The sequence below is a fragment of the Zingiber officinale genome, chromosome 6A (assembly GCF_018446385.1).
Source record: "Zingiber officinale cultivar Zhangliang chromosome 6A, Zo_v1.1, whole genome shotgun sequence".
NCBI lineage: Eukaryota > Viridiplantae > Streptophyta > Magnoliopsida > Zingiberales > Zingiberaceae > Zingiber > Zingiber officinale.
The window spans coordinates 102,050,457-102,077,179 of NC_055997.1; the positions used below are offsets into that span (position 1 = coordinate 102,050,457).

Here is a 26,723-nt window from a genome sequence, read left to right on the forward strand (position 1 = left end):
GAAACGAAGAAATAGTGGAGCATTCGAGGAGTCACGGGGGATTTCATATAAGTGGATAGGATGGTAACCCCTCATAGAAGGTGAATGGAGTTGGGGACGAACTAGCTAAGGGGAATGCGGAAATAATAATTCATGTCGGAGAAAAAGTTAGGGATGGGGAAACGAAGATCCACTAGGACTTGATCCTTAAAGAAGGTCACATAGCCAACAGGGAGCCTATGAGGGCGGACATTGTCAGTTGACATGATCACATGAAGGGAGTAAGGGATCTCGTAAGTAAAGCAAAGGCCATCTAGGTTCACCTCAGTGAAGTCCAAGACGAGTTGAGTATACCATAAAGCAGAAGCAACCATGGCGGATTTGAAGAGAAGGCTGACTCAAGAAGAAGAATCTCAAGAAAAGGGGAAGAATGAGAGAAGACCAGAAGCATACGAAAATGAAGAGTTTGTTAGGGTCACCAACGGGAGAAAATGAAGAAGCAGAACGAAGACAAAGAGTAGGGGTGTGCCAGAAACCATCGCGTCTTTTAAAGAGGGATCTTGTAAAATGGGTCATATGATTGCATCGAAAGATAAGCCGATCACTATGGTCATTGGACTAGAGGGTAGGTGAATTGTTGTCCGTACAGAATGTTGCATTTCAACTGTCTTATCTGAGAAAAGTAAGTCTGACAGACACTTGGCGGTATTAGAAAAGGGATATTATGACAACGACATAAGGCAAAGTAATAGCGAGGCATGCCATCCTAGGATTTTTTTCTTGCATTTATGATGCTTGTAATCTACCAAGTCCGACCAACTTCAATCTATCAACATTCTACAAGAGCAACCCTCCTTGTCTAAATTTACATTGCTATAGTCGATTGGATCTTCATAAGGACAGAATGCCTTATTTAAACCACCCAGTTATAGCCGATCGGATATCACTAGCGGCATAGCCCCTGTCCGAAATAGGCCCCCAACATGCAATCTCAATCAAGTTCATAGCAAGGCAGTTCACTTTGTCGACAACCTTACCATTTCCCTATGCGAACCGTTCGGTAGCAAGATCTACAAGTACTTAGTGGTCAACCGACTCTTAGTTCATATTTCAATTAACACTCATTGATGTTCCATGTGACCTATCGCCTGATCGGCAATAGTAGTCTAGGTTCCTACGTTGAACTACTGATCACCCAACCTTTAGAAAAGATGGTTGCCTAAGCGGGGCATGACATCACTCGTAAGGATAAGCCAGTTCTTATTACCCGACCGACATCTAGGAAGACAAGGACTTAAACATCCCCCCTCAAGCATGCCAGTGTTCACGAGCACTTTTAAGAATAAACAACACACAAATGCAAGTATCAAGGATGAGCAAATATAAGAAAGAAAAGATTAATTACAGGCCAGGGAAAGTTTTACACCCGATCAGGGTACGAAATATGGGACAATTGAAAAGCTACTTAAAAGTTGGAAAGGCTTTGTCTAAGAGTTCAGTCAGCAGCCTCTCGCAGTCCAAAAAGTGCTCGGGAGGCTCATATACTAGCAAACCAACTTCCTTTAGTTGTACGATGGCTCCTTCGACGCCATAAAGGAACATCTAGTTGAAAGTAGAGCCGACCCGCAAACCAAAACACGGGAATTAAGGTAGGAATTGAAGTTTTTCTGGTCTCAAAACGTTCATCCTCCCCCACCCAGTAGCCACTAGCTCATCCTGGGACTTTGTTAGCTCAGATGTCGCCCCCACTAGCTCTGACTTAGAGGCTATCAGCTCAAACATTGTAGCCGCCAAATCAGCGCGCAGAGACTCCAGTGTAATCCTTCGAGCATCCAATTTATTCTGCTAGTCGGATACCAGCAGATTGTTGGTCGCTAGCTGGTAGCCTTTGCTACCAATGTTGAAGCATGGGTAGTTTCTAGCTCCCTTAGTATATTGAAAAGGTTCTGGGCTTCAAGGGGTTTCTCGTCCACGTCAGTCGTCACTTGAACCCACCTTATGTTTTCCGACAGGTGCCTATCGTCTCTTGTCTTCAAAGTAGCCTCTAGTTTTCGCAACTTTTCTGCCTCAACGCCAGCCATCTCTCGAGCCTCTTGCACCTTCTTTTCAGTTCACTTAGCAAGTCATCTTGTGTCCAAGCCTCTTGCAATGCGGTCATGTCAAAAATCTAGGTTGTAGCTGTAGAAGATTCTAGCTCCATTATTTATCCCTACAAGGTCTCGTTGTCATGCTATAGCCCCTCCATGGCTTGAGACACACTCATCCCAGTCACCCAAAGCTAAAGAAGAGCATCATTAGCAGCATTCTATATATACAAGGGTGGAACAACCAAAACTAATTACCACAGTTAAGTCTTGGGAAAATCCATCTGCCAACTCCATCCACAGGCAATCCACCACTCTAGTCATCAAGCCTTTCCAGGCCTTAGCTAATAAACCTCTCAATCGTACATGCTCTCATACTAACGAGGGATCTGAAGACAAAGCTAAAGCCCTCACTTGGATGGACAGCGCATTGAAGGCGAACGAGAATTGTAAGCGGCCTTTTGGCTGGTGAGACAATTGAGAGGAGGCCCCCAAGGGTTGGATAGTCGGTGGTGAGGAAGACGCCTGAGTTAAGGAGGTGACAGGGGATCCACTTGCCACGAGAACTATTCCCCTTTGAACCCGGTTATGAGGGTGCGAAAGCAAAGAATCCACCCAGAAGGATGAGCTAGAGTGCTTTCCTGGGCTCGGGTGGATCCTTGAGTGGGTAGTAGGACCAAAGGCAGCCATTCAGGGGATGATTGCATAGCTAACGTAACACGTTTAAGCTGTAAGGGTGGCTTAAGGTCCATGGCTAGAACTTCTTCTGGGACGATGATAGGGTCTGTGGCTAACACTCCCTCCTCTCTAACTATAGCGACACTACCACCCGCTCGCCCACGGGATGCCTCTCTAGAAGATCCGACTAGCCGAGCCTCTCAATCAGCCAATACAGCCTAACCTCATAGTTCTATTTCACCCCTCCCCAACCGTAGAGACTCGATAGCATAGATCTTAAATATGGTGTCCTCTGTGTAAAAAAGAAAGGACCTCAGTTAGTGAGAACGTAAGAGCTAAGTTACATGTGCTTACCAAAGGAGGAGGGAAACGATGTTCGAATAGGACTCAATCCAAACGTGTAGAGAAGGCTTTCTTACAGCAGTGGGAGGATATGGAACTGCACTCTAGTTAGCTTCTCTGAAGCAGTAGCGAGACCTGTTGGTTGTAAATAGACATTTAAAATAAAATGGGATTCGTTATGCAATGTCGAAAAGTATAAGGCTCGCATTGTTGCCAAGAGATTCACTCAGAAAGACATTGATTACAAGGAGACTCTTTTGCCTATGTTGATGAAAGACTTTATTAGGGTAATCATGGCATTTGAATCTTATTTTGATTCAAAGTTATACTAAATTGACGTAAAGATTGCATTTCTCAATGTAGAAATTGACGAGACTATATACATGATATAACCGAAGAACTTTGAGTTTGAGGACTCAAAATCACCTAATATATAGATTGAAGAAGTTAATTTATGGCTTAAAGCAAGCATCACATTAGTGGTATCAGAAATTTGATCAGGTGATTGTTTCATTTGGTCTTAAGAAAAACCCTGTTGATTAGTGCATACATGTCAAGTTTAGTAGAAGCAAGTTTTTTATACTTGTCATGTATGTAGATAACATTTTGTGAGTAAACAATAATAAAAATTAGTTGCATGAAATCAATTCATTTCTATTAATAAATTTTGAAATGAAAGATCTTGATGAAGCATTTTTTATTTTTAGCATCATTCAAGGGGTATTCTTAGATTTTTCATAAAAGGTCTATAATGAAAAGGGACTTATATGGTATGATATGTAAAACTGTGCATTTAATGACATACCTATGTCTAGAGGTGAACAATTTAATTTGTAACAGAGTCCATGGCTTGAACTTGAAATAAAAAAAAAATACAGACGCTCCCTTATGTATAAGCTATGTGAACCTCATATATGCACAAGCCTATACGCATCTAGATATTGCATATATAGTAGAGATGTTGGGCATATACTTAAGTAACCTTAGACTATAGCAATAAAAAAGAGTGAAGAGCGTAATGCATTATTTATAGAGAACTAAGGATTTATGCTCACATATCAGAGGTCTGAACACCTAGAGGTGATTGAATATTCAGACTTTGATTTTACTAAATGCTTGGATAATAGAAGATCCACTTTGGACTATATTTTTATGCTTGATGGAAATGCTATATCATGGAAAAGCGTCTAGCAAACATTAATAGTCACTTTTCTATGGAGACACAATTAATAGCTTTCTATGAAGTATCCAATCATGGGACTTGACTACGGAACATTATCATAGTGTTATAGATCGTTGATGGCATTGATAGGACATTAAGGATCAGCTATAATAATAAAGCCTAAAATTTATGTCAAGTATAATCGTAGTTCATTGAAGTCAAAAACCATATACATAGAATATCTATCGATCAAAAAAAGAGTTCAGAGTAATCAAGTATTCGTTGAGCATATTTGGACAAACTCCATGTTGGCAGATCTATTTACCAAGGCCTTGCCGCCTAAAGTTTTTCATTAGTATGTGATGAGTATGGGGGGTCCTTCATATAAATGAATTATCTATTTAGTGACAGTTTGTATTTATTTTTTGATGCTCTATGTTGATGGATAATGCATTTTTTTATTTATCATATAAACTTAAGTTTTATGATACATGTATATATATTTCATTACAATCTGAATACAATCATCATGATTTACTCTTGCAGTTTAACATATAATGTTTGTAAATGTGATGTTAGACTTTATTTAAAGTCATAAAGTGTTATCATGATTACTAATTAGTGTTGTTTAATATATGATGTTTGTAAATATGATATTGAATTTCTTTTGGAATCATAAGGTTTTAATCATGATTTTCTACTGCAGTTAAGCATAAAGTGTTTGCAAATATGATTAGGATCCTTTTAAGTCATCAAAAGGACAAGTTGAGAATTGGCATTTGTAGGTTACATTTCATGCAATTCTCATACTACACATTCACATCTGATTTATATTATTAATAACATTGGTATTATGATTATTGTTGGATCTTGTTGCCAATATATAAGAGTAACTATGATCATTTAAGTCTTATACCAATCAAATTGATGGACCAATTTTTTTTTTACATCTTATGACATTTTTTGAGCCCAACTAAGGAATTTAGGTTGTATGTTATACACAAAATTACATATAGTTCAAGTGAGAGATTGTTGAATTTAATTTCCTAATATGTGGACTTACATGTTGATTTAATAACATATGGGATAATGTCATGGAACGAACCCGATAAGGTGATCTAATTAAGGTATTCACGAGTTCGGATTATTGGATGTGAGTTCATATGTGTAGAACCTTTGAATCTGAATGTATTATTAATGATGGGCTGATAACATATTCAATCCCACCATATAAAAAGGTGTGATCCTCGTAGGCTGCATTCCATTGATGTGGAGAATACGATGATATCACCCTAACACCCTATGAAAGATTTGTCCATTGTTTCTTTATAGGATCTCCAGGATTCATAGACGATGCAGCAACGATGACATTTCTATTGCATTCAGGTTCTATTTAGCTTGCCATAGCTTGCCATTGTTCACTTTATGTTTATGTTACTATGTTCTTGATAAAACTAGATCCTGATGTATGAATTTATTTTGTATTAATATGGATTAGAATACTATAGAGATTCTTGTTTCCTTCAAGCTCAACTTGAATGCCTTCGCCCCATACTACTTGAACATCAAGAATGCAAACATTGTAATTCTAGATCATGGCATCAATGCAGCTAAGCCAAGCTATAGTTGGTGACTCCTAAAGGTGGCGGAGCAAGACAGAGGCTAACAATGATGATCGATAGTTGGAGGTGATGTGCTTAGAAGAGGGAGAAGTTAAAGAGGAGGCTATTCAGAATATGTTATCATAGATAATTAAAATATAAAAGGTATCCACCCAAAATAAAATACAATAGACTAAGTGCCCTCTTTGATTTTTTTTTTTTAAAAAAAACTCTCAAGAATCTTCACTCCCTTTTCTTTCACATTTCTACTTTTATGATTTTGAATAGAACGGTGGCATATTTTTATTTTTGTTGGGTACTAATCGCACTTTCATTGGAAGGCGTAAATCATATTTTTGGTGCAATATATATGCGCCATTCAGGACCAATTTAAAAATTAGGATGGCAGAAGATGCGTCGCACATCGCTTCCTCAGCTCCTCCACATGCAACCGGACTTGACGCAGAATCCGAGAAGTCGTATGCCGCGCACGTGTCCCAAGACGTGACGTCCACTATTTTTTGAACAGAGCCATGTGCCGAACTTGTTATTTTGCCAATGCTATTTACGATCAGCAACAGGTGCCTGGGATCACGAGGACACGAAGATTAATGCAATATCCTGCGTCTAATTTTTGAAATTTTTTATTTATGAAACTAATAATCTGTACGTACCAATGAGAGACGCTGTTTCGTCGAACCCATGAGTTTCCGTGCCCGCACTGTGGCGTACTCTGTGGCATTATCTGTGGTGAGTGCAGGGCTCCTCGCCTCCTCGGCAGCTAAATTATGCGGAATCCCGATGGGCTTCTCCCATTCTAATTCTTTTACTCTTTTCTTCAATTTATCAAGATTGATTATTTGAAAAAAAAACATATACGAATTAAAATCGCCTAAATTAATATTGGAACGTCTGTAAAAAGAAGATATTAAAGAAAAATTAGAATGCTGTTAAAAAAAAAAAATCATAGAGCAAATCGTGAAGTCTAAATCTCCACAAATTAATGCCTACGAAAAGTAAATTCCCGAGTGGTTAATTGGTCCTGCGGTAATTAGATGAGGTGGATGTCCGGGCCGTGTATCAAGAAGCCGCTCGGTAGAGCCGCCGGTGGGGGGTCGTAGAGGGCGGTGGCGGGGGAGGTAAGTTGCTGCTGGAATTCCTTCTGACGGCGGAGTTCGAGGACCTTGCGGTGGGAATTGGAGTGCTGGGAGACGATGAAGGTGGGGCTGGATGCCGGGCGGTACTCCGGCACGAGGCGGCCTGACTTGAAGCGGACGCCGCAGGCGTTGCATAGTGTTTTGGGGCCCATTGGTCCCGTCCGCCACTGCGGCGTCTTATCGGTCTGGCAGTGGAGGCACCGGCGACCGTCCGAAGCTGCGGCCCCGTCTGACGTCTCTTTCTTCTTCGTGACCTTCTTGGGGGAGACGGTGCTGAACGGCACGATCAGCTCCGAGTCTGGTGAAGGCGCACTCTCTTCTGAGGGAGACAGGACAAGAAGGCGGGAGGACCAATTACCGGGGGCGACGCGAGAGCGCTTGCTCCGCGCCTTGCCAGGGACCTCGGGCCGGAAGGTGGATACTTGGCCGTCCTGGAAGGTGTTCGCGGCGGCGATGGTGGTGGTGGTGGACGAGGAGGAGGCCGTGGAATTGACGCCGTTGATGAGATTAAGCTTGTGCAGATCTTCGCTGGAGAAAGAATCCTCCACAACATCGGACGACAATGCCCATTCGTATTCGAGCTTCGTCAACTCCGCCATCGCGTCGTACTGCTGCATTCATAATAGGAAATCAATTTCACTCACAAAAAAAAAAAAAAAAAAACGTTTGCCCTTTCCTCTCCCTAAATCCCATTTCGAGGGCAGAATTTTGTTCATGGTACGAAGCAGATAGCAGGTATGACGAACCAAAATTATTACTATGAGTAGGTTGATCAGCAGGATCGTTTCTTCTTCCATCGTTTCAGTTTTGGCTGCTCGATAAGAGAAACAGAACTAAAATTAACACCTAATTGAAAGAGGAATCTGCCAGCGACAGATGATTCCATTTGCAACCTCTGTAAACAAATTCATCTGAAAAATTGTTCGAAAGATGAAACACATATAATTGCTCTTTCTCTCTCTCTCTCTCGCTTCCAACTGCACGGCGTTTAATTTTTTCTCCTCCTTGAAACAAACATTTCGAAATTCGAAAATTGAATGAATCAATAATCACGGAAAATCAGCTGGAAAGAAAATAAAATGTTATCGAGAAAAAAAAATTTCAACTCGATTCACATCGTCGTTCTTTTCCCAATAAAAAAAACTGAAGGAATTCGATTCTGCACGAAGTTGTTATGACCATAAATGAGGACAGAAATAATAAACAGGGTTCAATTTTAGAGAAACAAGCGAGAAGTATAAGGAGGTACCGGCGTACCGGCTCAAAGAAGTCGCCTGAGAGGCTGGCGTAGACGGCGTTCCGACAGAGGGCGTCCTTGTGATCACGAACGGACAAGGAGGAATTGCAATAGCTGTCCACCGCCGTGACGGTGGATGAGTCAGTGGAATTCCCAGCGGTGGCATCGGATCCGGCGCCTTCCTCCCCCGCAGCGGCGATTATCCACCCGGCCTCCTCATTGGAGAAATCCAGCAGGTCCTCGACGACGAACTGCTCACCCCCACCGCTGGCCTTCTCAGGAGAGCAATGCGGGTTCCCGGCGAGGCAGAATCCGGCGTGGAAGAGCTCCGGCGCTTCCATTAATTTTATGCTCTGAATTAATTAGGGTTTAAAGAGCGATCGAGATCAGAAACGAAAGGAAATTACCGGCGAGAGAAGAGAGCCTCTTTTCTTCACCTAATGGTGCGAGTGCCATCATCTAGTAACCTCTCTCTACCCAAAATACCGTCCACATTTTTCCTCATACTTTCCGCAAAATAACGGACCATAAACCCGCGCCAGTTACGGGCGAACGAGGGTACTTTCGGAACTCCATTAGCCCTCGAATTAATGAAGCGTCAGGGTTTATTAATCTCGCTCGCTGTTAATTAGTGGTGGAATTAACTCCGGAACCAGGAGCTGAAACAATTAAGGTAACTCGAGAAAAGTAATACGAATCGTTTTTAAAAAAAATATATTTTTTTATATATTTTCAAAGAAAATTCAATTCAACAACTCTTCCGACGGAATCGACAATTGACTCGTGCATTATCGTCCGAGTCTACAGCCGTATTCCTCTCTCTCTTATTCCACGTAATTTCCTTCTCTCCTTTGGAAACCCGTTCCGTTTGGGTTGCATCACGTTTTCTTATTCAATCCAGTTACTTGGACGCGGAACATCCAACGGACAGCGAAGTGCCACGCCATCCCGCTGTCTTCTCAATTTTTATATTTATCAAATTAATGGACGGTAATCGCTCCGTCTATCTATTCGGGTTAATCAAAGTTGAAAGCAGGTGCTCAGGGTCTGCGATCACGTGGGGGAAGCTAAGGTGGAAAGAAATATTGACATTTTCATATACCCTATTGAAATATATACTAAAAGTGATAGGTCCGAATTTGTATCGAATCATGAGTTCATACTTATTTCCGAAGATTTCTATAGGGTACAATCTACTATGTCTAAAAATTAAATAAACGAATTAATTATAAAAAATAAAATACTTAACGAATAATTAAAATTAATCTCAAGCCAATTCAAGTTGAAATCCCAACTCATGTTGTAAAATTTGAAGAGGATAATTTCATATTAAAAGGCAAACTAGTTGAACTAAAACAACTACTAGAATAATTCACAACTCGATCCAAGTACCTTGATATGATACTTGAATCACAAAGAGTTGTGTACAATAAATTCGAACTCAAATACAAGTCCAGCTCAACTAACAAAACATTTATATCTCTAGTCAATTAAAATAAAAATTAAACCAAAGTCTGGGTTCCAAAAGTATGTCTAACCACATAAGTAGGAATCAATCAAATAAAGTCTCTATGCTATCTAAAACCAAATAAACCAAATAACCCAACTTTAATCTCAAAAATTAAACTCTCTAAGCAAAATTTAATAAAGTCAAATAAAGTAATAACTAAACATAAATTAAACAAAATTAATCTAAACTATAACCAAGTCTATTATAACTATAAAACAAATCGACACAAACCTAAAACCTAAAGTTCAATAATTCAAGGCGAGGCTCCAAATTAGTTGGAACCTCCAAAGCAATAGTTTACCCATCCGGGCAATGGACTAAAGTTAAATAGGGACAAAAGTTTAACTTGATAAAACGGTACTAGAGAATTTTTAGATGATAATAAATTAGGAAAGCTCTATCTATGTATGTCTAATAATATATGACTTCGATCTTGTAAGATTCGATAATTAAATAATAAATGTTATTAGAGAAATAATCTTATTGGATTTTTAAAAAAAATTTAAAAAAATTTCTTGATTTAAACAAAGGTCTGATGACTCATTTTAAATGGGATGGATCTTGGGTTCGGAGAAAACCTATTTAGAATATCCCTTAAGTGGGAGTTGATTGAAATATAAACTTAGGTAATAATATTATTACTAAGTTATAAACCTAAGTTCCTCATCCCTCTCACACACCCCTTTTCTCCCGAGCCTCAATCCACTGTTGCTCCTCTTCCTTTTCCTCTTGTTACCACTGACCACAACGGCTCGACGCCGACCGTTAGCCCTTCCATATCTTCTTTGTCGCCTGATGTCGAGTTGTCCTCGTTGTTCCAGCGATCATTGACGCTATCCTGCCCCAATTTCTACTCGACGCCATTGTCTACGTGCGCTGTCTGATCGCACCAACGCCGCCCACCGCTCCACGCCACCGTTGCTTGAAGGGAGGAGTCGATGAAAGGGGCTAAGGGAGTCTCTCTCTCTCTCTCTCTCTCTCTCTCGCGCGCGCGCGCGCGCGTTCACAGATCTAAGTAGAACGATGACTATTGCCACCAGTGAGGGCATCGCCGCGAGTCCTCTCCAGCAAACAGTGCTGCCGCTGCCCTACTCCCTAAGCACCGGAGCCACTCGATCCAGCACACCAGCGGTCTAAGAGCCATTGTCACCTATTTTTCCTCGTGTCATCATTGTTCACACAATTTCTCCTCATGTGCATGACCGATCATCGGAGGCTCGGCTGCCTTCGAGAGCCGATAATGCTGCAATGCCAAGATTGAAGCCACACCATCCTTGGTTGTGCCCTAGTGACATCGTCACCCTCCTCTGTACTGGATCGACATCACGGTAGCCTTGGATCCTTCACTATGCAGCTATAGATCTGGATTTGGGATAAGTGTGTAGATTTGGATTAATGCTGGATGGAATCCTATCTTGGTTGTTTCATTGGATCGATGTCATTTCATGGAATTTGAATTGTTGTTTAGTAAATCTAGATCTGGTTCTTAGATTTTGTTACGGAGATTAATGGGGGATTAATACCTTCCCGAATTTGGTTTATATGGAAGATTTGGAGTTCTTGATTTGCGGTGGCTATCCTTCTTCAGCCAAGGATTGAAAGAAGGGGATTATTAAGGTTAGTTTCATGGTTCAACATTGATTTGATCAATAAATGTATCGATATCAGATTTGGAATGTATTATTATGTGGTGGTTTGGTTAATTAGATGGGTGATTGGAAAAACAGTTTTGATGAGTATGATGAGTAGTGGTGATTGATGATGATTAGTGGTGATTGATTGTGGAATATGGATGATTATGTTATTGTTGAGATGTAATTGAATCGTATATTTGGATGGTGGATTGATTAGGGCTATTTAATCTATTTGGTTGGTGGAATGCTTAAGGATACTTAAATCCAATATAGACATGATTGATTATCATCCTATTGGTTCATTATGCTTGTAGTTGATACATGGATTAAATGATGGTGTAAAATGGAATCATTAACTAATTGGGGTTGCCATGATTGATTGGTGAGAATTAAAGAATTTATTGGTGGATTAAGGATGGATATATCATCTAATTGGATTTGGATCATTAGGTGGAATTAAAAATGGTTACCTAATTGAATTAGGATCGGGTTTTGGGTTTAGCTAATTGTTATATATGTGATTAGCTAAACTATATATCATGTGATTTTCGTCTCGACGTGGGATGGTTTAGCACGATCTATATATGAAGGTGGGTACTTCTTACCTTGATTCTTAGTAGTTTGACCTTAGTGCATGAGCTATATTTTTGGATAGTTGTTGTATTTACCTTGACTCCACTCGTATTTTTCCTGAGCTCGATACTTATCCACTCGATTTTTGGATAATCAATTTGATGTCTATACAGTCTCTCCTTGCCATCTATGATATTTAGCGGATACTAGATACCATATTTACCTGTTTTGATTGCTTTTTACTCATGTATCTTATTGAGCATGCTGGCTTCATGTAGCATACCTGATTTCTTTTTATAAATGTGATGACTGCTGCATCTTGTATATCATGTCATTACATGCATGCAGGCGACCACGTCTCCCTTGTGGGTGAGTGAGTCGTCAGGCCGCACCACACACTCGACCACTCATGGGTAGTGGTAGATGGAGGAGATGCAGCTTGCCCTTTCGTGCTCCCACTCCCTCACTCATAGGTAGTGATAGCTAGAGTTGTGAGCAGCAATAACCCCCATCGTAGACGTAGCTAGTTAGCTACTATACAATTATCCCCTCAGCCACTCGAGAGTAGTGGTAGCTGGAGTGGTGTACAGTCTGTCACTGACTTGACCTCTCGACCATACAGGGGTTATGGTACAGAGGGGTGGGCGGGAGTGATTATCCGTGCATACGTTATTGTTATTATACTTGCTTATGCTGTTGTTGCTTACTTATGCTATCATGCTTACACATGTTGAGATATATACTTGTTGTTTGTGTTTAGACATTGGCTTACTTATTGGTAATATATATATACCTCACATATTACCCTTATAGTTATGAGCAATACTGTAGCAGGTCTGTACTATTCCTAACCTTACTAGCCTAGGATATGGTTTAAGGTATGGACATTTATTATGATATCACTGTAGTATCTGCTATTTTCCTTACGAGACTATATATCTTTGTATCTCTTGTTCTTTATTATGTTCATGCACTATCTGTCTAATACCTGCTGTGTCCCAGTACTCACCACCCCATGAACTGATTTATTTCGCCAGCTAGCAGGTAAAGGATTTATGGAGTCACCTGGAGTTCCTATCCGCTAGTCCCATGCCATATCGAGCGACTTCTTCCGTTATTGCTTTCGTTCGTATTATTGGCTTTGGACTTGTTCATGTGTATGTATCTTTTGTATGGAGGTCAGCTTTGTAGTTTCTTATATTTGGTTTGACGTTGTCATGTCAAGCCGAGCTGACTCGTAGTTAGTTGTATTGTGGTTTTGTGATTTTTATTTTGTGATTTTCGCTGTGTTTTGCTACAACCGTGTGGGCTCTTTATTAACTGTATGGTTATGTTTACTTTCAACCGTGTGGTCTGCTTATAAAATGCATTGTTGTATTTGCATTTAGCCGTGTGGACTGTAGATTGCTTGTGAGTAGCCTTGGAGCAATGTATACTGGTTTTATTTGTCACTACTACAGGGGAGGTGCTGGCCAATTTTCGTTGGACAACCTAACCCTCGGGGTGTGACAGACTTGGTGCATTTGTCTTAGTGGAACTAACTGAAACTACCTCTTACTAATCCACACTAGTTAGACCAGAGTTTTGTATAAAGTTCAGTGGATAAGACTATTTGAAAATTTTTGAAGGTGTAGTTACTCTAATGATGTCCAGGTGATTCACCACAGCTTAGAAGTTTATCCAAAAAATGTCTGTTTGTTGAACTCAAAGCTAAACTTGAATCTAACACAAAGTTAAACCAAACCCTGAAATTCAACTTAATTCATCTCATAAAATTATAGGATTTCCTGATTGAAAATATAGATTGGATGAGATGACTTAGGAGTTAAATTTAATTTAATTTAATCTAATCAAATTAAATTAAATTAAATCAAAGAAAATTAAATTAAATTTAAATTAATTAATTAAATTAAATTAAATTGAAAGGGAGCCTTGGCGCAACGGTAAAGTTGTTGCCATATGACCAAAAGGTCACGGGTTCGAATCTTGAAAACAGTCTCTTGCAAAAAGTAGGGTAAGGCTGCGTACAATAGATCCTTCCTCGGGACCCTGCATGGAAGGAGCTTCGTGCACCGAGCTACCCTTTTAATTAAATTAAATTAAAATCAATAAATCTAGTTAATAATGACTTCCACCTTTTGTAGGGGACTAAGTGAGTATTAGACAGTGATTGCTCCAGACACATGACTGGGGATCACACCAAGTTTGCTCAACTAACATACAAAATTCTAGAAATGATTTTCTTTGGAAATAATAGTAAACTTAAGGTAATTAAGATAGATAATATCAAACTCAAAACTCACTTTATTGTTAAAAAGGTATTATTTATTGATAATTTAAAATACAATTTACTTAGCATTAGTAAGTTGTGTGATTCTGGATATAAGATTAGGTTTCTATCTTCTAAATGTTTAATCAAGCACATAGATAACCCTAACATAGACCTAAAAGGGTTTAGGAAGGACAATGTTTATGCAATTAACTTAACCATCTCTTCACTTAAGTGTCACTTGACACAGAAAGAAGAAACTTGGTTCTTGCATAGAAGAATATCCCACACAAACTTTAAAAATCTATAAAATTAAATAACTTAGTTAGAGGCTTACCAAAATTATCTAACTTAGATTCAACAATCTGTAATGTTTGTCAACAAGGAAAGCAAACCAAATCAACTCACAAATTAACAAATCAAACTCAAACAAATTCTATAATAGAACTGTTGCACCTTGACGTATTTAACTCCCATAGAATCAAATCAATAAATGGGAGTCTCTATTGTCTAATAATAATAGCTAATTACTCAAAATTCACCTGGGTGAAATTTTTAAAAAATAAAGATGAAACATTTGAAGTCTTCAATAATTTTTGCAAATAAACTAAAAATGAAAAAGACCAAACAATTAAACGAATTAGAAGTGATAATGGAGATGAATTTAAGAATCATAATCTTAATATATTTTGCCTAAAAAATAGCTTTTATCACTAATTTTCATGTCTTAAAGCACCCAAGCAAAATGGAACTGTTGAAAGAAAGAATAGAACCCTACTTAAACCCTCCAGGATAATGCTGAATGAATATCAGCTTTCAAAATACTTTTGGGCAGAAGCTGTTAGTACAGCATGCTATGTACAAAATAGAACTACAATAAATAAAAATTATAACAAGGCTTTGTTTGAATTCTGTTATGATAAAATACCCAATATCAAATACTTTAAAGTATTTGGATACCCAGTTTATATATTAAATACTAGAGAATACTAAAAAAAAATTCCTCAAAAGTAGAATATAGAATTTTTATCGGTTACTCATCAAACAGTAGAGGTTACAGAGTATATAACAAAAATACACTAAAATTGAAGAAACCATAAATGTAAAATTTAAAGAATCTAACCATAACTTAGAACAAACTCATATTCAACAAATTGATTTTGTTAGATGTAGCTCCAGTCAAGGGGGAGCAAGTAAAAAAATCTAAATCAAGAATACAAAGAAGAAAATCAACCATAAGAAAATAAACAAATTAGAACCATAAGAGTTAACCCAAGCCACCCAATTGAACAAATAATTGGTAACCCAAACCTAAGGGTCCAAACTATATCAGTGTTTAGGAACCTAAGCCAAATAGCTTTAATCTCTAACATTGAACCTAAAATAATAGAAGAATCACTAAGTGACCTAGATTAGATCTTAGCCATGGAAAAGGAATTGACCCAATTTGAAAGAAATGAAGTGTGAGATCTAGTTCCATTACCAGAACATAAAAAATTGATAGAAACAAAATGAGTCTTTAGAAACAAACTAAATGAAAAAGGAGAAGTCGTTAGAAACAAGGCTAGACTAGTCGCAAAAGGATTCAGCCAAATTACGGGGCTTGACTATGATGAAATCTATACCCCTGTCGCTAGACTCAAATCAATTAAAATGTTGTTAAGCTATACATCCCATAAGGGTTTCAAATTATATCAAATGGATGTAAAGTTGACCTTTCTCAATGGATTAATTAAAGAAGAGTTATATGTAGGTCAACCTCCAGGGTTTGAGAACTTAGAACACTCTAACCATATGTTTAAACTAAAGAAAGCCCTTTATGGTTTAAAACAGACTCCTAGATCTTGGTATGAAAGATTAACTATATACTTAATCTCAAAAAGCTTCAAACAACGTCAAGTAGACCCAACCCTCTTCGTAAAAATAATTGATCAAGATTTCTTTATAGCTCAAGTCTATGTAAATGATATAATATTTAGGTCAACTAATTCAAAACTTTTACAAGAATTTATAACATTGATGGAACAAGAATTTGAAATGAGTCTAGTAGGACAACTAACATTCTTCCTAGGTCTACAAATCAAACAAACAAATAAAGGAAACTATGTTTATCAACAAAAATATACATGAATTACTCAAGAAATTTGAAATGAAAAACTCCAAAGATACTAAAACTCCAATGGCCACTAATGTAACCCTAGATAGTGATCCAAATGAAAACCTATGGACCTTAAATATTATAGAAGTGTCATAAGAAGCCTACTATACCTAACTGATTAGAACAAATTCTCATTTCTCTAGAATTTCAAAATTGATTAGAACAAATCCATAGAAAGCATGCTCCTATAGATCTAGAAATTGAGCATCTCACAAACACAATAGGTCTACCTTGATTGTACATTCAAAAAGTTAGAATGACGTGAGTTGTATAGACCTATTGCTTGGACTTTGGATGATTATATCAGTGTATCAATACAAGTCTGGGCAGAAAATACCAAAATGAAAGTGATCAGGTTAAGTAATCCAGTTTAGTCAAATAATAATTGGATATATTTACTTAACTTTACTAACCTAGTGAACACTGCTATCGTCTGGTAGTTAGATAGTAACTAACGGTTAGATATTTAAGGACAATTTCTATATGAATATTTTTCTTAAATAATATTAGGTTCAGGGGAGGATACTTAAAAATGATTATTTATTTTCTTTCCAAAATGCTTTCCAAATGATCTCACAATCACCCTCAAAATTGTTTTCAAAATTTATGATACCTGCGTTGAAAAGAAAAATTCTTTTTCAAACTATCTTCTTTATTCAAAGGTTATTTTTTTTTTACTTTGAAAAGTTTTTTTAAAACTATTTTACAAAGCAAACATTTCTAAAAATTTTGCTTAGGAAAACCTTCTGAAACTATTTTAAAACTTTTATTTTCAAAAATATGTTTGAAGATTATTTCTTGTCTTTAAAAATTTTCTCTTACTCACAAATACTTATAATATTTTGAAAATAGTTCAAAGATAAAACCTCTTGTTTCAAGTATTTTGCAAATAACTTCAAACTCTTATTTAAAATACTTTAAACTCGTTTGAAACTTTTTTTCAAAGGATCTTTTGAAAATATGTCGAATTCTTAGAAATTTCTTTTAACAAACATTTTTTCGACATGACTGATTTTGAAAATTATTTTAAAAAGTATTTTATAACTCACTCTCCAAATATCTTGAAAAGTTACTTTGCAAAGTTTCTTGGTGTACAATTTAAATATTGTTAAACTTTACTTTTGCAATTGTTAGCTTTCAAAATCTATTACCAATTTTGAACACTATTTCAAATTAAGTGAGATTTTTCCTACACTAAACTCCTCCCTCCAATAAACCTAAAAAAATTGTACTTGTTTTTCCAAAGCTTTATTACTTTTTATGCTTACTTTGCCAGAATTCCTACATTTTTTATTTATATGCACATTTTTTATGAATATCGAAGGGGGAGGGTTAGAGTTAAGTAAGAAAAAGGGGGAGATCCTTGAAAACCCTTAACACTAAAATAATCAAGAGAAAAAAAAATCAATTATTATTATTATTGCATATCTTTTTTCTAACTCTAACATAGATTATCATTGCATAAAAAATGGAGAGATTATTGGTGTAATTTGCACTAACGGTCTAACTCAGGTTTTGATAAATGATAAGTGAGTTAAGTTAGGTATTTTTGGGATATAATACATCTACCAAGCGTGCAGAGATTAATAGGTCTAGATGACCTGATACTAGGATGAAACCCAACTAGGTCTGAGGACTCGATAGTTGATACGAAGCCCAGATAGGTCAAAGGGTTGACTTGATATCTGGCGAAAAGTCTGGTTGGGTTCATAGGGCCTGACAGCTGGCTGAAGTCTAGTTGAGTCTGTGGACTTGACAATTGATGAGAAGACCTGGTGGGTTGAGAGGCTAGTCAACTGATTGTAAATTGGTAAGTGAAGGTAAGTTACTGGAGGAGAGTAACTAAGTGAGGACGCGTCCCGATTGAGGGGACAATAAGCATCAGTCGAGTTTAGATCCATTTTGGATCCTTAAACTGAGACCTTAACTAGTTTCTGATCTTGTAAGGATAGGAACTAATTGTTAGGACCCTTGGCGGCCGGCTAGAAGGGGGGTGAATAGCCCCTACATAAATCAAACAAAACAATCTTTCTCAGATAAATAACTTGATTAAAAGAACACTTGGCACTTGCATATAAAAATAATTAAGAAATTAAAAGACAGAGGCTCAGCGGATTTACTTGGTTACAACAATGGAGGTTGTTAATCCAAGATGAAAAAACGCACTAATAATTCTCCTTCTGGCGGAGAAGCCTCTTTATAACAGTGAACGCTTAGAAATAGAAAGCTAAATAGAAAATGAAATGCATACAAGTGTTGTATTGATCTTTCTTATTGTTAAAAAATTTTGGGAGTAAGGCTGCTTATATAACCTTGCTCGAGGCGCTTGGAAGGGTTCCAGTTGCCTGGAGGGGAATAAAATTTTATCCCCTTCGCAATGGATTGCAGTCAAATGTGATCTAGATAAACTTCAGTTCTGGGCACCCGGAAGGGTTCCGGGTGCTTTCAGTCCGAGTGTTCCGCTCCAGTTTCGCTCGCCTTGGTTCGAGTCTTCCGCTTTGATTTCTCTTACTTGGGTGATCTCGACCATCCATAATAGGGCTCACACGAACCCAACTTTCGGCCTTCTCGAGCAAGCTTCCGCTCCTGGCTTCTCGTCCCTCGGAAACGTCGCGCATCTCCTTCTCATCCGCCCGCGTACTCTTCTGCAACTCCTCGTCCCTCAGACGCACCGAGCCCGTCGGCTCTCTCCCGTGTCATTTTTCTCGCTAGCTGCATCTTTTGCTTGACATCCTGTGCTCTTAAGTTCTTGTACACTTAGACATAAGGTTAAACACAGTATGACCTAACCTAACTTGTTTGATCACTTCAAAACAAACTTAGGGTACCAACAATCTCCCCCTTTTTGATGTGAGCAACCCAAGTTAAGTTAGGGTAAACTAACATAAAGTAAAAGAAATAAATTTGTAATTAAAGTGCCAAATTTTTTAAAAGGGTTAAACTACCTCCCCCTAAATTTAATTTTCCCTTCTCCCCCTTTGATCATATAAAAAATGGGATACCAAAAATATCTAAGGGTAACGTTTTCAAAAAAATAGTAAAGTTTTTTTTTAAAAAAAATCTAAGTTAAAAAAAAATTGAGTAACTATTTATAGTATTATTTAATTATAATTAAACGTTTTATCAATTAGTCAATTAAATATTTTATTTCATTAATTGGCTTCCAGGCTGTGGCGAAGCACTAGGCCTTCTTGGTTATTGGAGCAACAACCATCTTCTAGACAAAGCCTCTTAAGGAAATTCAAACATTTATTTTTCTCGCTGAAAGCGCTAAGTCTAATTAAAGTTCAATTCAGACAAGATTTTGGAACCCAATATAGGCTCCAACCAACTAGATTAATTATGAAATTTTTAGGAACAAATTTCTTTGAAAATTTTCTAATTTGTCCCTTTTGAAATCTAAGATGTTAGCTAGTCTATTATAATTTTGAGTTCTAACATTCAAGCATGCATGATTTTTTAAGTTCTTTATTTCATTTTGTAAATTATCATTTTCTAATTTTATTTTATTAAATTCTTCTAATGGACAAGATTTTGCTAGAATTAATTTTAACTCTTTAATTTCCTTTTCAAGCTTGCAATAATTCTTTGATAAATATTTTATAAATTTAAATGACTTATCAGGCAGAAGAGATCGTACCTAACTTATCTTGTCGATCCCGTTATCCGTAGCTCCCCTTAAAGTGATGCTTTCTTCCGATGTCAATCCCTCTTCATCGATGCTCTCGATGCTCATTTTGGACGAGCTTGCTTTGTTTTCGTCGTCTTGATAGCTAGCAATTAACGCAAGTCTGGAGAAAGCATCAATTTCTGATTTGAATGGAGTTTCATCCCACATCACCTTCAGATTTTTGTGCTTGTTCATTTGGATCGGCTTCTTGTTCTTGCCTTTGTCCTTGTTCTTCAATTTAGGGCAATTGTATTTAACGTGCCCTTCTTCATTGCAGTGATAGCATATGATTTTTTTTTCTCTTTCTACCCTACAGATGGTTATATTTTCTAGATTTAAATAACTTTTTAAATTGATTTACCATCATCACCGTTTCCTAGTCGTCGAATGAAGATTCTGAATCTAGTTCATCCATCTTTGCCTTGAGGGCAATATTGTGCTTCGACTCATTCTTTGAATCTGTGCATCTCGATTCATGGACTTCAAAAGTTGAAAATAATTCTTCTAAGGTAACAGATTCAAAATCTTTAGAGATATAGTAGACATCTACTAATGATGCCCATTTCGTATTTCTAGGGAATGCATTAAAAGCGTACCTTAGGGAATCTCGGTTGCTTACCTTTTCTCTAAGATTCGAAAGTCTGGTGATGAGCTCCTTAATCCTTGAGTGAAGGTGTGCAATGATTTCATCTTCTTTAAATTAAAGGTTGGTGAGCTGGTTGTGAAATAAGTCTCGTCTTGTGAGCTTGGCTTCGGATGCCCCTTCGTGTAGTTTAAGGAACTTCTCTCAAAGCTCCTTTGCTGAGTTGTAGGCGCCGATCCGGTTGACTTCTTGTGGTGGTAGGACGCTCAGCAGATGGAACTCTGCTTTACTGTTTGCCACGTAGTCGGCTTGCTCCTTCTTCATCCGTTGGTATTCTTTCTTACCTTCGGTGCTACAAAATTGAACTTCATTATTAAAATCAATTCAAAATTGGTTTTAAAGAATACCTGGATTCTCTTTTTTTAGCTCGCGAACTCCCCCTCGAACTTTGGTGGGTATATGCTTGGTCCGACCATCGATTCAGTGCTTCGATCAGCGGTTAGTTCTCTTAAAGCGTCCTTGCTTTGATACCACTTGTTAAGACCCTTGACGGCCGGCTAGAGGGGGGTGAATAGCCCCTATACAAATCAAACAAAACAACCTTTCTCAGACAAATAACTTGATTAAAAGAACACTTGCATATAAAAATAATTAAGAAACTAAAACACAGAGACTCGGTGAATTTACTTGGTTACAACCGGGGAGGTTATTAATCTAAGATGAAAAAGCGCAATAACAATTATCCTTCTAGTGGAGAAGCCTCTTTATAGTAGTGAACACTCAGAAATAGAAAATGAAGTGCATACAAGTGTTTTATTGATCTTCCATGTTGTTAAAAAGCTTTGGGAGCAAGGCTGCTTATATAGCTTGTGTCGGGGCGCCTGGAAGGGTTCCAATTGCCTGGAGGGGGATAAAATTTTATCCCCTTCACAACGAATCATGGTCAAACGTGATCCGGATAAACTTTGATTTCAGGCGCCCGAACATGGAAAGTCAACCATGTTGACTTTTTTAGTCTGGGTCTTCCGCTCTGGTTTCGCTTGTCTCGGTCCGGGTCTTCCGCTTTGGTTCCTCTTGCTTGGGTGATCTTAGCCATCCAAAATGGGTCTCACCCGAACCCAACTTCCGACCTTCTCGAGCAAGCTTCCACTCCTGGCTTCTCGTCCCTCGGAAACACCGCGCGCCTCCTCGTCCGCTCGCATATTCTTTTGCAGTTCCTTATCCCTCGGATGCACCGAGCCCGTCGGCTCTCTCCTATGCCATCCTTCTCGCTAGCTGCATCTTTTGCTTGACGCCCTGTGCTCCTAAGTTCCTATACACTTAGACACAAGGTTAAACATAACAGGACCTAACCTAACTTGTTTGATCATATCAAAACATCCTTGGGGTACCAACACTAATTAATACTCCTTATTATAATTGTTCTAAAATTTATTTTACAGGTTAGATATTGTCATGTTAGACTAATCTAACTTGCAGGATAAAAGGAATAAAAAAGGCCTCGGGTGAACAGTACCTAAGGCACCTTCACATGTTAGAATACATCTTCATATTGTTTATGGAAGGCCCCTTTAGTGCTATGGAAGGCGTCTTCCAATGGATAAAATTAGACTTCATCGTAGATAATGACCTAGCTATTCGGGATCAGTTTTCTTATGTTGCAGGTACCTTCAAGGCTATGGAAGGTACCTTCCATGGTCGATTATACCTATGTTAGGTGAGCACATGTGTTTGGTGTGATTATTAGAGGTATCTTAATGATTATACCTATGTTATAGGGTGCACACGTATTTAGTGTATACTATAAGTGTTACTACTTACTGTATCTATTGTTTAGTAAACACTTGTTGGACCTATTCATATCTATAGATTTATGTGATAGGTGAATAATGTACTGGAGGTACTAATATTGATTGTGTTGTTGCATTGGTGATGACGGTGTCCGCATCATGATTATGTATATCATATTCATCATTGCACTGCATGCTAACCCTTGTGGCGTGAGAGAGTCGTTATTCATATTTGCTGCACATTCGGCCACTCAGGGTGAGTAGTAGATGGAGTTGGGTTCAGCTTGTCCTGTTATGCCCGCTCAACCATTCTAAGTAGTGGTAGCTGGAGTCGTGTAGGCAGTGACCCCTCATTGTTATATAGCTAAATAGCTACTCTGTATCCTGCCTGTCTAGGCCACATTGATATAGTAGTATCTGGAGACGTGAGCAATTGACACAGTCCTGCCCACTTGCTCACTCAGATGTAGTGACTGCTGGAGTGGAGTGTAGGAGTGACACATACATGTTCATATCCATATGATGTGCGGTGCATATTTTGGAAATATATTGACATTTACTTGTGATTATTGCATTTTCTTAAGTTATGATTATTGCATATGGTTGTCATGGTTCATACATGTTCATTTATCATACATGTATATGTTGTCATTTATATTGACGAGCAAATCTATTGTTGATCCATAGTGAATTTACTGATCTCTATACCTTGTGTGTTAGATTTAGATTGAGTATGTACATTCATTATGTTTGTTATGATTATATGCATTTATTATGTCATATATGATCATGTTCTTATTTTTTACTAAGACTGTATGATTTGATCTCTATATTTTATATTGACCATGCACTATCATGTTTATTACCCGCTGAGTCACCCGAACTCACCATCCTAATTCATATTTTTATGTTTCTCAGATAACAAATAGATATTGTAGAGTCGCTTGGAGTACTTGTCTGCCGATCCTACGTCATATCTGAGGATAGTTTTATTGTGTCTTTTTTGCTTTACTTGCATTTCTTTGGATTTCTTAGTGGATTCAGTGTTGTAATACTTTTGACTTAGATTTGGTGTTTATCCTTGCGACTATATTTACTATTTTATGCTTCTTGTTGTGATTAAGTCGTATTGGCACGTAGTTTGTCGTTTTGATTTGGGTGACCTACCTTTTGTCTTCCACTATATTTTGTTATAGTCGTGTTGGCTGCTTTTTATCCTATATAGTTGTGTATGATTCTAGCCGTGTGAGCTACTTATTATCCTGCGTGGTTATATATGATTCCAGCTATGTGGGCTGTAGGTTATTATACTTGTACAACTATGTGACTATGTATCCAGGTTTCGTATATTGTCATAAGGGAGAGATGTTGTCTGTTGGTGCAAGTTGCACCATAATCAAACCTAAGTTTTGATGTTGTCAAAGGTTCAAGTTAAGTCTTGTTGTGGTCTAACCAGTTGACTAAGTGTGCAGGTTGTTTACTCAACCGGGGAAGACCTAGTTGGAGGATAGGCAGGAGAAGTCTTAATACCCAGGTGAAAGTGCAAGTAGGTCGAGAGGACCCGACGCTTAGCAGTATGATCGAGAGGTCTGGAGGACCGAAGATCAAGAGAAAAGTCTTGGCGAGCCAATCAAGGCTAAGTGAAAAGTCCAAACAAGATTTGGAGGATCAATGTTTGGCAGGTAGGTTTAAATAAACAACTGGAGGAGCGACGGAGAGGTTGAGTTCCTGAAGGGAACCACCTAAAGGTAGATGATCCAACTGAAGAAACCGGGAAGGTTTTCAAGTTAAGATCAAAACAGGTTCTACTGTCTAATATTACTCATGCATTATATATTATTGTGATAACCTTTGTGCTGCAGGGATGCTTTGTCTAACATTGTTTTACAGGTTATGACCTGATCGGTTGACCGAACATAGGGATCGGTCGCCCGACCAGGTTGACTCAGCACAGATCAGTTCAATCAGCAACGATCAGCAGCGAAGGAAAATACACTGATCAGTCGACTGAAACAGAGGATCGGTCGACCGAAAGATCAATATTAAAGACATAGTAAATGCAAGTCTCGGCAAATCTCGGCGAATAGGGAAGGAGCATGTTCGGTCGACCGAACAGAAGGATCGATCGATCGAACCATTAATGGTCATTAATTGCCGAAGATCGAATCAGCATCAGATCTCAGTCAGGAAGGAAGGTAGTTGGTTCGATCGACCGAACCCAGGGATCGGTCTATCGAACATCGACGATTCTTATAAAAGAGAGCTCGAGGTTCGAGGATGTGTAATGAAATCTATGGGGTTCAAAGTTCATCTCTATGCTAACTGTTGTTGTTCACGCTACTGCTCTACAAGTCATCTACATGCAAGCAAGTGCCGACCAAGCTTCAACTTCACATACTGTTGATATATTTTGTTTATGCACTGTACTTAAACTTATATAAGATAGTAGGTTGTTACTATCTTATATTATTGCATACTGTACGCATTACTTCTTTCCGAGATTTTTGGAAAGAAGAATCTTAGTGGATTGCTCATTGGTGCGATCAAGGATCGCGGGCCTTGGAGACCAAGTAACTGAAGTGTTCTTTATTTTTCCGCTACATAACTTTGTTTTTAACGAGTAAAAGAAAAATTTTAAAAGCACAATATTCCCCCCCCCCCCCCCCTCTATCGTACCCATTCGATTCAACACCTGTCTGTTTGCTGAGCAGGTACTCCTATGAAGAGTGACAATTTCAATACAGTACATGGTATAGAAAATTTTCATTAATTTTGGTATACCACCTATAATGGTGCCATAGGCAACAAGATGGGAAGGTTGAGACATGTGTCAGTTAAGTATTGAGTTAATACGCTTCCATACGATTTCTCTTAGCTCTAGAAGCATGGTCACATCCATCTTTTTTGTTTAGTTTTATTTGCATGGGAACATGTTATCATGAGGGGATGATGTTTTATGCACGGTGATATAGGTTATGATGAGTGGACCCAGAAGGTGACGTGGTAGTAACAGTCAAGATGATGGGGCAGTCAAAGTCAAGATGATTTAGCAGTCCTACTCAAAAAAGAGTAATATCCCCTCATCTGGCCTGGATTAGTCACCTAGTGTTAAAGTTCTTAGGCTTAACCAGACTAGGTTTTAATCCGGCTAGGAGGAGATGGTCAGTCCTCAAGCCGAGCAAATCAAGGAATTTGGTATCTCAGGTCTATCCAGATTTTAAGGCAACCATGAGCGAGGTCAACCGACCTTAGGAGCTGACAAGAATGATTGACTCACTCCACAACATACCAACTATCGAGGAACAGTATGTAGGTAAACTTGTCCGGTTATAAAGTCAAACAAACTTATATGTCCTAACCGTACAAAAAGTTGGGCAAGACAAATACAACTCAGCCTGATATATTGATCAAGTCTATTAGAACGAAGCGGGCATTCTTTTGTTGGGGGAAGAAATAATAGTGAAACAAATAGGGAGAAAGAGGAACATTGAATAAATGAAAAATAACAGCATCACCACTCAGGATGCGAAGGGATTGGGGAATAAGCTGATAGAGTGAAATGTCAAAATATTGGATAATGTCGACAAAGAAAGGATGAAGGGGGAAGTGAAATCCGGCTATGACCTATTCTCTGAAGACAACAATGCTCTTCGGCGAAGGAAGATGAGGGCGGTTTTGGCCATTAGGAATAACTATGTAAGATGGAAGCCCATAGTTGATGGTGAGGTCGTAGGCATCCTCAATAGTAAAGTTAGAGGAGCATTGGGTATACCATGCGTGAGCTTCAACCATGGTGAGCAAGAAGATGAGAAGAATGGAAAGTGTGAAAATACTAAGAAAGGAGAAGAAGTAGGAACCTTAGGGTTTTTTGAAAAAAAATTATAGGGAGTTGTTAATATCGTCTATCAAGTAGTCATTAGATGGTAATAGTGAAAAGGTGGGTTACATTCTGTACCGTTGAATGATGAAGACAAAGTGATAGGTATAGGAAAAGGCATATACTCGTAATGAGCACACACGTGGCACTAATCAGAAGCCTATTGTCATAATTGATTTGATAGGTAATCCTCTCGAAGTGTTGGTGCTCTTATCATGGTAAACCTAGCTAGTTTTTTGTGTAACCTTTTTCAAATCCTAGCTATCTATAAGCTCGTGTGAGTTTTTACGACTAATCCGAAAGGAAAATGAGTAGAGCAATCTGGCCAGAATTGTGTCGTACCAATTCGAGAGTTTGAATAAAGTATCGACCAGGTTTCATTCTTAATAGGTAATACTCCATCCGACTTTAAGGATCGG

At 38.2% G+C, this 26,723-nt stretch overlaps 1 protein-coding gene and 1 long non-coding RNA gene across 5 annotated transcripts; one reads left to right on the top strand and one right to left on the bottom strand.

Moving 5' to 3' along the window:
- Positions 1–6,093: 6,093 nt before the first annotated feature.
- Positions 6,094–8,743, bottom strand: LOC121994254 (GATA transcription factor 9-like). 4 transcript variants are annotated; one of them, XM_042548351.1, is made up of 4 exons: positions 8,648–8,743; positions 8,261–8,574; positions 6,521–7,611; positions 6,094–6,431 (listed from the first exon to the last, which is right to left on the bottom strand). In XM_042548351.1, the coding sequence occupies exons 1-3, from the start codon at positions 8,697–8,699 to the stop codon at positions 6,898–6,900; spliced, it is 1,080 nt and encodes a 359-aa protein (XP_042404285.1). In that variant the 5' UTR covers positions 8,700–8,743; the 3' UTR covers positions 6,094–6,431; positions 6,521–6,897. The 4 variants fall into 4 exon arrangements, with proteins under 4 accessions (XP_042404285.1, XP_042404284.1, XP_042404286.1 ...); XM_042548350.1 differs by having other exon boundaries at positions 6,521–7,614; XM_042548352.1 differs by having other exon boundaries at positions 6,521–7,614; positions 8,261–8,725.
- Positions 8,744–10,419: 1,676 nt separating this feature from the next.
- On the top strand, positions 10,420–13,322 carry LOC121997193. The gene is made up of 2 exons (XR_006116236.1): positions 10,420–11,974; positions 12,995–13,322. It is a non-coding gene; the product is annotated as an uncharacterized LOC121997193 (long non-coding RNA).
- The last annotated feature ends 13,401 nt before the right edge of the window (positions 13,323–26,723 follow it).